This window comes from Rhinolophus sinicus, linkage group LG10 (assembly GCF_036562045.2).
Source record: "Rhinolophus sinicus isolate RSC01 linkage group LG10, ASM3656204v1, whole genome shotgun sequence".
Lineage (NCBI taxonomy): Eukaryota > Metazoa > Chordata > Mammalia > Chiroptera > Rhinolophidae > Rhinolophus > Rhinolophus sinicus.
Genome location: NC_133759.1, coordinates 8,662,610 through 8,675,593, shown reverse-complemented (window position 1 = coordinate 8,675,593; position 12,984 = coordinate 8,662,610). Strand labels below are relative to the sequence as shown.

General features: G+C 45.6%; 1 protein-coding gene across 3 annotated transcripts; it reads left to right on the top strand.

Annotated features, from left to right (window-relative positions):
• Window positions 1-1,447: 1,447 nt before the first annotated feature.
• On the top strand, window positions 1,448-10,997 carry LOC109443535 (C-C chemokine receptor type 2). Of its 3 annotated transcripts, none has more exons than XM_019724042.2 (3): window positions 1,448-1,680; window positions 3,164-3,272; window positions 7,197-10,997. In XM_019724042.2, the coding sequence occupies exon 3, from the start codon at window positions 7,208-7,210 to the stop codon at window positions 8,327-8,329; it is 1,122 nt and encodes a 373-aa protein (XP_019579601.1). In that variant the 5' UTR covers window positions 1,448-1,680; window positions 3,164-3,272; window positions 7,197-7,207; the 3' UTR covers window positions 8,330-10,997. The 3 variants fall into 3 exon arrangements, with proteins under 3 accessions (XP_019579601.1, XP_074168601.1, XP_074168602.1); XM_074312500.1 differs by lacking the exon at window positions 1,448-1,680 and adding an exon at window positions 2,961-3,042 and having other exon boundaries at window positions 3,164-3,279; XM_074312501.1 differs by lacking the exons at window positions 1,448-1,680; window positions 3,164-3,272 and adding an exon at window positions 6,802-6,967.
• The last annotated feature ends 1,987 nt before the right edge of the window (window positions 10,998-12,984 follow it).

Below are 12,984 nucleotides of genomic sequence, written 5' to 3'. Positions count from 1 at the left end.
GTCCTGCCTGTTACTTGACACTTCCTTGACAAAAATCATTTGCAGTTTCTGGGCTTTCTTGCTGTGACTGTATGTCCTGTTGGTTACTTTGTCACATGTAACAAAAACAGTGGAAATACTCGTAGTTCTTAGTATTTTTGTTATGAAGATATGACCAGCACATGCAAAAACACAAACTGCTTTTTCTATAGGTATTATATTGGTCCACATCATTGTTTTTAACAAGAACTGAAGAGGTAAAATCCTAGAACTCACAAATCTGTTTTAGTAGGTCACAGGAAACATGCAAATCATAGAAACCACAATCAACCAAGAGCAGCTATATTGAAAAGAGCAAGAATTTCTCTTCTAAAGATGTCAACTGAACAAATCCCTCAGAGATAAGGAAAGAAGTTACACGAGACATCGTCAGAGTACCCTCAGGCTGTTGGTAAACCTTGTCTGACTCCTTGTCTGGACAGCAATATTCTCCGGCCATGTTTATCCCATGTATTCATTTGGTTGAGCATTGCCAACCACTGAGGGGCAGAGAGTTTCTTAGAACAAACCTAACTTTCAGCTTCAATGGTCTAACTCCCAACTCAGCTGCTGACCTTCAGTGTACAAATAAACAAGAATCTTAAACTTCTCGTGGCCTGGTACTTCCTTCTTCATTCAGGAAGGAGGAACTATTTTTATTTCATTGGTTTATGGAGGAATTGAGTGTCTCCTCATCCCTGTCCCAGGTCACCTTGCGTTGGTTACAGCCAGGTATTCTATGTGATCCTGATTGGTCAATAGGCACACAAGAGATAGGAGCTTTTCCCCAAGTCTGCTCAAAGGGTTATACTCCTCTTTAAGACTGAGAATTTCAAAAACCATGAACCCAATGCTACAGGTAGGCATGGTGTTCTCAAACTCAAGTAAAAGCATCTTTCTTAACTTTCTTCACGTGCATAAAAAATTCTAAGGTGTATTTACCCAGGTTCCCAATTTTCTATCTACGTGGACCAGGTGAAAACAAAATGACAAGGAAAAACAGTTTGACTTGAGTGTTGTGTGCCTATTGGCCATTCTCTCCCAGATCCACTCTGAGCCTCAGGAAGTAGACATCTGTGGGCTACATCACCTGGACTCCCCACTGCTCCCTCTGCTTTTGGGGCCAGTCACTTGGAGGCACTGGCAGATCAGAGTGGGAGCAGGAGGTTAGGGTACTTTTCTGCTTCTGCCCTCCTCCTGCAATGCCGATGTTCTAGTAGTAACTGCAGCGTTTGACCTTCATTTCTCAACTCCAGCTCTTAACAGGGCTCAGGTGACATTGTTTATTCTCTAAACCTCAAGCATAGGGCTAAAAGCTCCCACTGCTGCTAAGGCATTGGACGCCTCACTGCCCCTGTGGGTTCTCTTATCTCTGCCTGCACCCTGTATATTCTCATCCGTATACAGTCTCTTCAGAATCTTAGCCGAGTGTGCCACCTGTTCCCCGTGATAGAAACAAGCCAAACGTTTGAATCCTGGCTCTGCCACTACCTACCTCTGCAGGGCTGGAGACAACGGTGTCTAATGTACAGTGCTCCTAGGCAGCCAGAGCAGAATTCCTGGGCCTTGACCTTCCCCATCCCAGAGCGGCTCCAAGGAACGAGCAACAAGATCCTGGAGTCAGGAGGTTCCACAAGTGGGAGAGGACCCAGCAGCACTGGGGTAAGTATGACCTGTTTTGCTATTGAAATCTTAGAAAGACCCTTCCAGTCCCTGCCCAGAGACGACACTAGGGGACGGTTGGGGAACTTTTCCTGTTCCTGATCAAGCAAGGATCTGTCTTCTAAGGGAAAACCTGAGGCCCTTCTTGCTTAGCACAAAAACCAAGTCTTATGCAGGATAGATGGTCACAACTTATTGAAATCTAGAAAGGATACCTAGACTGCAGAGTGTGGTGTTGTTATTGGTTACCATTGGTAACATAGCAGACACTATAACATAAATATAACTGATTTATATCCATTTAAACCTCACAGACCCCAGAGGCCTTATTATTCCTATTTTATAGTTGAGGAAATCAAGACTTAGGAATTTGCCAAGGCCACAGCATGAGATCCTGACCCTCCAGTCTGCTGAATTCCAGAAAGCGCCAGGGGCCAACTCAGATGACCCAACGTTCCCTGTGGGACCTTAGGTACATTCCTCCCAAGCGTAGTGTCTACATTGCAATGGTGCTGTTAATGGTGATTTCCTTTTCTTTCTTCCTTTTAAAAAATTATGATAAAATAAACATAACATTCATGTTTACATAACATAAAAATTTACCATCTTATTTCATTCACAATGTTGTGCAACCATTACCACCATCCATCCCAGAATTCTTTTCATCTTGTGAAACTGAGACTCCATATCTGTTAAACTATAACTCCTCATTAACCCCTCACCCCAGCACCTGGCAACCACCATTCTACTTTTTGTCTCTGTGATTTTGTCTAAGTAACTTCCCCTGAAAGTTACAAGCCTTGAATAGACTCAAGAGTTCCAAAACAGTTAGATCAGACTGATTCTCTCAGTGCCATTTTTGTCCAGGTAGGGAGACAGATTCCTGATGCTTCTTACTCCACTATCTTCCCAGAATCTCAACAGTGTTTTCTTTTAACAAAACGTCTTTCTGAGGAGTGGGACCTATCATAACCAAGGCCCTTCTTACTAAGGACATCTCTTCCACAAAAGACCATTTAGCATTCCCTTTCGTTAAAAAGCTCTAGTTAATGAAATTCTAACCTGATCCTAAATCTGTGACGCCACTGAAACCAGGAGCCATGGTCACATAAAATCTCATTATATTTCCTCCACCATTGCCAACAGCCCCGTGAGTATTTATCCCCAGGGAAATGAAGTTCTGTTATGCTCGGTTCATGTAAATTATCAGTGGCAGAGGAGAGTAGATTTCTAGATATAGAGATTCACAAGATAAAGAAGCCCAGATTCATTAGACGCGGGAGATGTACAGGGTGTGTCTAACTCACTCTCAAGGTTGCATAAGCAAAATTTCAAAATTAATCCTACTCTGGAGAACTCAATGTAATGTACAATGTTCCTAGCTAAGAAAGAAGAACTGTATCATTCTTTTTTTTTTTTTTTTTTTTTTTTTTCAGATATTTACCCTAACTTACTCTTATATCTCCGCCTTCTCCTTCTGCAGGAAACTTTATTTCCTACTTCTGCACACCAAGTTCCTACCTCCAGATCTGTTGGCCTCAGTTGCTGAGAAGCCTGACACACCAGTGCCCCTTGGAAGAAGCCATCCACTGGTGAGTGGTGGGTACTCTTTTTCCTTTACTTTATGACACATGGACTCAGAGCATCTCAACTCTGGACATGTAGGGACTGGGAGCCCCCTGAGGGTCTGCACAGCCCAGGAACTTGGCAATGACAAAGGTGGAAGAAAGGGGTGGAGGGTGGTGTCTGCACCAGAAATATTAGAGAGACCCTGGTGACAGTGAGGAAGTACAAAGCAGGGTGGACCACCCTTCAGGACTCAGGTGAGAGCAGAGAATGTGCTAAGAAGGGAGAATCGAGAACTTTAAGACAATCTGGTCTTTCAACTCCTGCTCCTCTCTGTCCCTCCCAACTCCCAGACTTAAGAGCTGGAAATTTCTACCCAGAATTTTCTCCCCTCCTAGTACAGGCCCTGAACCAAAATGTGCCTCTTGCCTCAATCCAGGAGGTCCCCAGACGCTGAAGTGAGGAATTTCTTTTTCTGAGAGGAAGCTTATAATTAATTCTGGATGATGTATCCTGACACTTGAAAGTGGCACCTAAACCAATGCATTTGAGCCACCTTGCTAAGTGCCTGCTGTGGTAGGAGCTAAGTGTGCTGGCGTGACATAGGTAACAAAGAGGGGTGGCTGGCATGTGAGAGGCCGGTGCAGCTGAACAACAAAGAGCTGAGCAAACGCGGCAGAAGTGGTTGGGGCAATTCACCCCCTGGCACCCCATCCTCACCCCCCCAATCTGAGTCACCAGAGCAAGGGTCTGGGCTGTATATTTTTAACTGACAGACTTCCTGTGTGATACTGAAGCTGAGCATTTAAGTACCACTTCTCTAGTCCACACTTTCCCTACAGATGGGGAGAGGAGCCCTGGTTAATTACAGAACAGCCCTAGAGCTTGCTGCAATGAAGGGGCTGTGGATGCCCAATATTTCTTTTTATAAAGTCTCCTACTGGATTACCTGGGAGTCTAGCACACAGTAGAGCATTTTGTTTCTCAGCAGCTTGCAGCCTGCTAGTTCTCTGTGATTCGCTTATTCAATTAATATTTATTTAGTAGCCGCTCTGTCCTGGGTTGGGTTCTGGGACACCATGATATCTCATTGCAAGACTAAGATCTCTGCCCTCGTGGAGCTTATATTCTGCTGTAAGTGTGTGTGTGCCTGTGTGTGTGTGTGTGTGTGTATGCATGCATGCACTTGCGCTTGCATGGGTGGGGCACACTCTTGTGGGGGAGTGTGGATTTTAAGGCTAAATGCCAAAGAAGTTTTGTTAAAGGCTTGGAAGACTACCTAGAAAAATCCATTACCTGTTCTCTTATATCCACCTTTGCTCTCAGAGCCTGGAGATGGGAGCCCCTGAGGACCTTTGAAATTGAATAGCTGAGTGCTCAAATTCCAGCTCAGCCCATACTTGCTTTGTGAGCTTGGGAAAGTCATTCGTGAAATGTAGAAATACTTATCTCTCAAATTTTTTGCAAAGATTACATTAATTAATGTATGCAAAGTATTTAGCATGGCACCTGAAGCTTAAGGAGCACTCAGTGAATGACTATAGTTATAATTCTTTAGGCGGATACGCTTGTTTTCTCCCAAGCTTCATCAGAGGTCTTAGTTGCTGCAGATCTCAAGCGTCTGGCTCAATGATGTGAAATGTAGATCTGTGAAATGTATCAATCACAAGAGAAGTTCAAGAATGTGTAAATAGATAAAAAGAGAAGGTGTGTACATAGATAAAGACAGATTCATAGTCATTACCAGAAAGAAAGAAAAAAAAGAATATTCTTGAGAATCAAGCCTGATGATGTTCGGTGCCATTCTTATTATAAAGAGTTTCATGCCTTCTTTCAATAACATGTATTGGTGCCTCCATTAGCCTGGTGCTGTCATAAGAGCTAGAGAGAGAACCATGATCTCGTCCTTAACCTCGGGAAGAACACACTGTGTAGAAGATAATGTAATAAGTGCTTATTTAGAGACATGGGCAGTGTTAGGAGAGAAGAGTGATTCGATAGAGGATGCAAGTTAGGCTTCACAGAGAAGAAGAATGTGAGCAGGAGGTGTTGGGGGGTGACTAGGAGCTCACCAGCCATTTCAGGCAGAGGGCAAGATGTGCAAGACCATTGAGGCATGGAGGACATGCTGCGTGTAGGGGAAATGGGAAGAAAATGGCTGAGGCTGTCACACAGGATCTGGGATTTGAGAAGTGATGAGAGGTGAAACTGGGAGGAAGTGAGTTTAGGAACAGGAATTGCCTTTGAAGTCTCACCACACACACATCGTAGGGCTCCTGGAGGTTTGAAGCTGACAAGTGCGTGATTCAATTTCAGTTGTAGAGAGGACAGAGTGAATGGGAGCACGGCTAGGAAGGAACCACGAGGAAATGAGAGACCAAGCAAAGCCAGAAGTGAGAAGTGCATGAGGTGAGGAAGTGGCAGTTGGAAGAGGCACAGAGGGCATGCATCGCAGAGCTATTTCTCAAGCCAAAGGCCTCTAACATCACAGTGACAGTACAGAGCATTCCTCTGCCCCAGCTGCTGCTGAGTTCTGGTCTCCATTTATCTTCGTGGCAACTCAGCCGAGTGAATATTTTCATGTCAACAAACTGATAGTTGAAGAAGTAATGAGCCCCAAATTACACAACTTGTAAGTTGGAGGCAGGATTCAAATCTAGGTTTGTTTGGCTCCCAAGGCCTGGCTCTTAATCTTCTGAAGAGGATTTGACCAGGATAATGTCAAATCCTGCTTCTTAGGTAATGGAGTAAGTGACAATAGCCAAGACAAGGAATCCACAGGTTGAAGCAAGTTTCTGGGGGTGTTCAGTTGGGGGTAGATTGAATTTGAGGTACCTGTATTATACCCACTTTGACCACTGCTGTACCTCTAGTGCCTAAAACAGAGTATGGCTCATAGTAGGTGCTTTATAAATATTGGTTAAATGAATAAATCCATGGGGAGATGTGCAGTAGGTAATGGACAATTCACCTTGGGTATAGGAGTTGAAAGGTGGGGCTGAAAGACAGAGCTTTGGGAAGCGCTAGCGTTCAGAGCACTTAGAACCCTGAGATGAGATGACACGATTCAGGAAGCTGTCTGGAGCAAGAATGAAGAAGGAAAAGATAAAGAGGTGGGAGCCAAGGGTGGTGCCTGGACATGCATGGGCACCTGTCAGAGTCCTGACAGCATGGGCAGGGGGCGGAGACCCCAAAGAACAAAATTCGTAAGAAGTGGTGAGACAGGAGCTAACCTCCTGGAAGCCGAAAGAGTTTTAAATGGAAGACGTTATCAGAGAGATCAAAGGCTCATGAAAGATGAAACTGGGTTTGTCTCTGCCACTTCAGCAGGAGATATTTTGGCAGGATGATGGAGACAGAAAGTTGAGAAGGGTGTCAGAACCCTTTTGGGTGCAGGTAACAAAAAACAAAACTCATAGTGCAGGTTTAAACACAGGGATTATTTTTCTCAGATAACAGGAAGTCAGAAAATGGGGGGCTCAAGGGTGAGCTTGGGGCTTGTTGATGAAACTCTGCTTAGGTTTGCTCCTGTTCTCTGGATCTTTCATGCAGGGTGCCAAGCACCAAGCCCATCCAAGACAAGGTACAAAAGCAGAAGGGTCCAGCCGGAGTTTCTCTTGCATCTCTCTTATCAGAGCAGAGCATTTCCAGAAGGCCCCTAGCAGAGTCTCTTTCTAGATTACCACCCAGAAATGTGCCCCATGCAGAGGAGATAGAGAAAGTAAGTGACCACCATGTTAGCCTTACGTTAAGAGTGCGGCTTTCTGGAAAGGCCAAGAATATTGGCAGATGGGGAGATGACTGGTGTCTGCTCCTAGAAATAATGAGACGTGATAAACTAGCACGTGTGCTTTTAAGGAGATGTCTGCAAAGCAAAGACAAAGTGGAGGATATTTTTAAGCTCAGTAATTGCAGCAGTTGTGTGTTAGTATCGTGTTCTCTGTTTACAGGACGGAGGAAGATGGGTGACAATGACACGTTGCTCCAGTTCAGCCACCACATGCTGTCCACATCGCATTCTCTGCTTGCAACGAATTTCCAGGGGAATGAGGAAGACCCCAGCACTACTTATGACTACGGGGACAGTGTGCCCTGTGAAAAACAGGACGTGAAGCTAATCGCAGCCAGGCTCCTGCCCCCGCTCTACTCGCTGGTGTTCATCTTCGGCTTCGTGGGCAACCTGCTGGTCGTCCTCATCCTGATAAACTGCAAGAAGCTGAAGAGCATGACTGACATCTACCTGCTCAATCTGGCCATCTCCGACCTGCTTTTCCTCATCACCATCCCATTCTGGGCTTACTATGCGGCAAACGAGTGGCTCTTAGGAAATGCGATGTGTAAGTTATTCACAGGGATGTATCACATCGGTTATTTTGGCGGCATCTTCTTCATCATCCTCTTGACGATCGATAGGTACCTGGCTATCGTCCATGCCGTGTTTGCTTTAAAGGCCAGGACAGTCACCTTTGGGGGGGTGACAAGTGGGGTCACCTGGGTGGTGGCTGTGTTCGCCTCTCTTCCGGGAATCATCTTCACCAAATCCCAAGAAGAAATGGTTGCTTACTCCTGTGGCCCTTATTTTCCAGTCGGATGGAAGAATTTCTATACATTAATGAGGACCATCTTGGGCCTGGTCCTGCCACTGCTGGTCATGGTCATCTGCTACTCAGGAATCCTGAAGACCTTGCTTCGCTGTCGGAATGAGAGGAAGAAACACAAGGCCGTGAGGCTCATCTTCACCATCATGATCGTCTACTTTCTTTTCTGGACTCCCTACAACATCGTCCTTCTCCTGGACACCTTCCAGGAATTCTTCAATGTGAGTACCTGTAAGATCACCAGTCAGCTGGACCAAGCCATGCAGGTGACGGAGACCCTTGGCATGACACACTGCTGTATCAACCCCATCATCTACGCCTTCGTTGGGGAGAAGTTCAGACGGTATCTCTCCGTGTTTTTCCGAAAGCACATCGCCAAACACCTCTGCAAACAATGCCCCATTTTCTATCGGGAGACAGCCGACCGAGTGAGTTCAGCATACACCCCTTCCACTGGGGAGCAGGAAGTCTCGGCTGGTTTCTAAATGAACAGCAGTGTGCTTGATAGTTTTTAAGGGAGATGGCAATCTATACATGATAATAAGCCCCAAGGGTTTACTGAAGAATAGGGGCTTGTGAGTCTCTTAAGCAAGTGCCCAGAAACCTCAGGGTTGCACGTAGCAACAGCAATGTATGCTCCAACATGTACTCCAGGAATATTTCAGAACAACTGTGGGTAGAGACTGACTCTCTAGCAAGCTCATCTTGGTTCCTGGAAAATGCCACAGTGCCTTGTGCTTCCGCTGTTTTCCCCGTCTTCACTATTTCTTCACTCACTCTCTGATTTTATCGGTCTCTTTCATCACGCCCCCAGCTGGAGGCAGGGAGGAGACGGAGACAGGCGTGAGTGAATGTGAGTGGGGTTGGGCCATGTCCAGAGAGGAGGGGGGCGTGAGCATGGCTGAGCCTGTATGGGGATGAAGATAAGGGGTTTGCTCGTTCTGCCAGGCAATAGTCCTGTCCCTTAGCCCCACCCCCCACACACGCATTTATTCTGAAGGCTTTCCCAGGTCCTGGAGAGCTTGGGAGCTGTAATTACTTTCTGACAGCTTTGCTTGGGTCCCATGATCCTTCTCTGTGTAAGTGCATGACACATTTTTCCTTTATTGTGGTTTATCTATGCCAACTACACACCCTGCATTTGAAAGCTATTAAGTCGATGCCCCTATTGTTCCCATGCTTCTTAGCTACATGCCACTATAAAAATTTTTGTTTACAAAATCTATAGTGAGATGGAAAAAATGAAGCCCTTGTTTGGTCTTTCTGGGGAAAGGGGAGGGATGGAGGTAGTGATGAAGAGCAAGAGTGGGGACCAATGGGTTCCCCCATGGGGTTGCAGGGCCATAGCAAGAGTGAGACCCCCCTGGAATGTTTCTAGAAACAGCTAAAGGAGAGGCCAGGAAGGATGCCTCGGAACCTCTAAAGGCCTCATGTATCGGATCTGACTGAGTTGTTTCCTTGTAGTCTTTCCCAGCTTTCTGGCTGCCCTGTCTCGTCTGTTTCCCCAAAGCCTTTATCACATAACTCTTGCCTGTAGAATTACCCTACTTCAAAATCCAGCTGTGGAGGTCCAGGAGAGTAGACTTGGGGAGAATTGAAGGAAACTGCAGTAAGAACCGCTTGGTGAACACACTGGAGTGTGTCCTCAGGGCAGAGAAGGGGCCTGGGGACAGGACAGAGACCCTGCCCTGGAAATCATACACCAGCCTGTGTATCTATGTGTCCGAATTACCAGGAAGGGCGGGCCTAAATGAAGAAGACTCTAGATGGGTTGGATAAAAATGTCTTCCAAACTGCCTTCCAGGGCCTCACTTTTGGATACATAAATGAGTTCAGATATATTTTTTTAAGTAAAAGTAAAGTTAAAGTAAAAATAAAATTAAAGTAAAAATAAAACTGCAACTTTCACATGTGCCAAAGTATCATTTTAAGAGCTACTATTATGCCACGCCTGAAAATATGGTATTAGTCGTAGAGACAATTCTAGTTTTGAGTTTAGAATCTTGCAGCATTTTTAGGAGACTACTGATTCACATAAATAGGTGTTGATCAGTCAGTCGGAGGTCTGATCTCTGGACTTACTAATTTATGGTGATGTAGCATCAAAATGATACCATGTCATACTCCACAATTGTCATCTCAGCCGTGTCTTTAATTGTCTCAGACTTGCTGCCAAAAATCTTTTTTTACACCATTAAGTCCATGAAGTCATGGATTTAATCATATTAGAATGTTTCAGGGCCTGGCAGGTGTCCTTATTGTTGTTCAAATTGTCCCGTTTGGCCAGTGGCAACACCTGAGTCAAGCTGACTTCTGATCAAAGCCTTTAAACCCTATTTGTAAAGGAGGGGAGTTGGTTCATTAAGTAAGCAAAGACTTCTGTCTTGGTTGAGCCAAGATAAGAACGTGCATACACGTTACCCAGCGCATGTCCGAGCTGATGCAAGCAAGAAACGCAGGATTTCTGAACCCGGTAACTTGGAAGCTGAAAGACTGTGGCTTTACTTTCTTGCTTCATGGCTAGAGAAGGTTCAGAAAGAAGTGTGTGTGTTGACAGCAGGGTGGGGGGTCATGCTTCACCTGCAGGTATTTGTATTATCCTAATGGATGCATTACATTTTCTTTTGATGATGAAACGTAAATATTGTTTTTAAAAAAACTATGATTTGGAGAATGAATCGGTATTCTATATGGCTTGTCTCTTTTTTTAAACTGTCTGATTAGCAACGCCCCATTTCCTCCTTTCCCCAACGTCTGGCAACCACCCTTCAATCCTTTTCCTCTGTGAGTTTGACTATTTTAAACATGTCATGTAAGTGGAATCATGCAGTACTTGTCCTTCTGTCACTGGCATGTTTCACTCAGTACAGTGTTTTCTAGCTTCATCCATGCTGCCACATATCACTGGATTTTCTACTTTTTTGAGGCTGAATAATAGTCCATTCCATGCATTTATCACATTTTCTTCATTCATTTATCAACACGCATAATATTTCATTTGTACGAGATGAGTAAGTTCTAAATATCTACTTTACAACATTGTGCCTATAGATAACAATACAGTATTGTACACTTAAAACTCTGTGACGAGGGTAGGTCTCATGTCAAGTGTTCTTACCACAATAAAAATAAATAAATCAATAAAAAATAACACAAAAACCTGCCTGCTTTATTATACTGGGATGTGATAGATTGTCTTACTGTTCATGACTTTTGACTCCTTCCCCTGTGTGATTACATGCCTGTCCTTGGCGCGTGACTTGCAATGTATCCTACTGGTGGGACACCCCCACCCCATCCACAGGTGGCTCAGCCAATGGAAAGTGAGCGGAAGTGATACCCACCTCCTCCACATAGAGCGTTCAAGGTGGTTGGGCTGAGCTCAGGGCTGTCGCTGCTTAGCCACAGGAAGGCCCATCCCAGACCACGACCCCTTCAGCCCAGGTGTCCTGGTGAGCGGACGGGAAGAGGCAGAGAGCAGAGCCAGGGCCCCAGCCACATGTCCCAGGAGCAAAAGGTCTGTTTTCAGCCCCTGAGTTGTGGGGATTATTTGCTAAGAAGTACAAAAGCTAAATAGTATATATGGTACATAGTGACTGCATAAATAAAATTTGGCAAAGCATCCATGTTTTTCCATCATGGAATTCAATGTGACAAACACACCTGAGGACATATCAACTAGGTGCCAGATGGGTCAGGTACATACAGATGGATATGCTAATGCCCGTGGCCTTAGACCTCCAAGTCCAGGCACTGCTGATGGGGGAAGGGGTAGAGTGGGGTGTTTGTAAATCGCAGTGCACAGTGCAGAGCACAGAAATAGAGCCACCTGTAAAAATTTGTTGACAGCCCCAAGAAAAAGAGTGGCTAATTCAATGAAAGTCCTGCATCAGAGTAATAGTAGCTCAGTAAGATTTTATCTCCACCAAAGACACTGCAACTTAAAAGTTGCCAACCATCTCCATTTCTAGAAGTGGATACGTCAAGTTGCCTTTCTTTCAGGGAGAACATTTGAGTGGGCTGTTTGAGTAAATCCAATGTGAGGAAAGATCATCATTCCTAAGGACGGGTATCGTGAAGACGTTTAGTGGAGTTGGGGGCTTGACAGAGCCCACCCCATGCTGTCCTCCTTGTCTGTGACGCTTAAAGCAGCTGAGCTAATATGAGCGTGTCTCAGAGACAGATCCTGCAGCCTCCTGGGAATAAGCCATCAAGACCTTGCCTTTCCACTTTTGCTTTTCCCCATCACTAAAATTTCCCTGACAAGTTGAAACGGCCTCCGGTGAGATTAGCCAGCAGCAAAGGCTACCGAGGGCCACCAAGGGGAAAGCTATCATGAAAGAAGAGGCATCTACTGGTGAGCTAACCTCTGCAAGGCAGCCCATTAATTTAGGGGAGGGCTGGCTCTGGGCGTGTTGAGTGACTGAGGTTGGAAATTTCTTCAGACTTTGCCATGTCAGCACCATGTTTGAATCTGACCTTGGGCACTCTCACATCCTTGACACATTCTTGCTGCCTCACTGCCACGCCCTCCGCTATCACCTCTCTTTAGTCTCTTCAATTGCGCAGCTGACCGGCTGCTTTTGGATGCCCCACCCAGGAATGAGGTTCTGGCTTCCCCTTCTTGCAAGCCCCCATTCCTCTCAGAGCCCCCTCCCTTGGTGCCTCGGCCCTCCTCCCCATCGATCCCACCCACTTTTACAGCCCTGTTCTGTCCCGACTTGTCTCCTTACACTGGACAGGGGTGATAGGAGTTAACATGACGACTGGGGACACAGGGCTGGTTCTGTCACTCTTACTAACCCCAGGGGAAGGTGTGTGACCCCAGTGTCAGTGGTTTTCTTAGAACTGAAAGGTACTTAACACCCCTTTGCTCTTAGCCTCAGGTCTTAATTGCCAGTTCTGGGGCAACAGGAAAAGTCCCACATAATATCCTGTTATGCACAGTTGAATATAGAGCGGCAGGTGTGCTCTGACCCAGTGAAGATCACAGTGTGCCTGTTACATGCCTCAGTTGGTACGTTAGACCTCTGTTTCCACACCTAGGATTGCATTGGCCCCATGTCTGGGCACTGATCTGAAAGAAATATCCAGAATGCAGGCTTCCCAGTGGAGCTAAGGGGTTTCCACCACGTCTGGA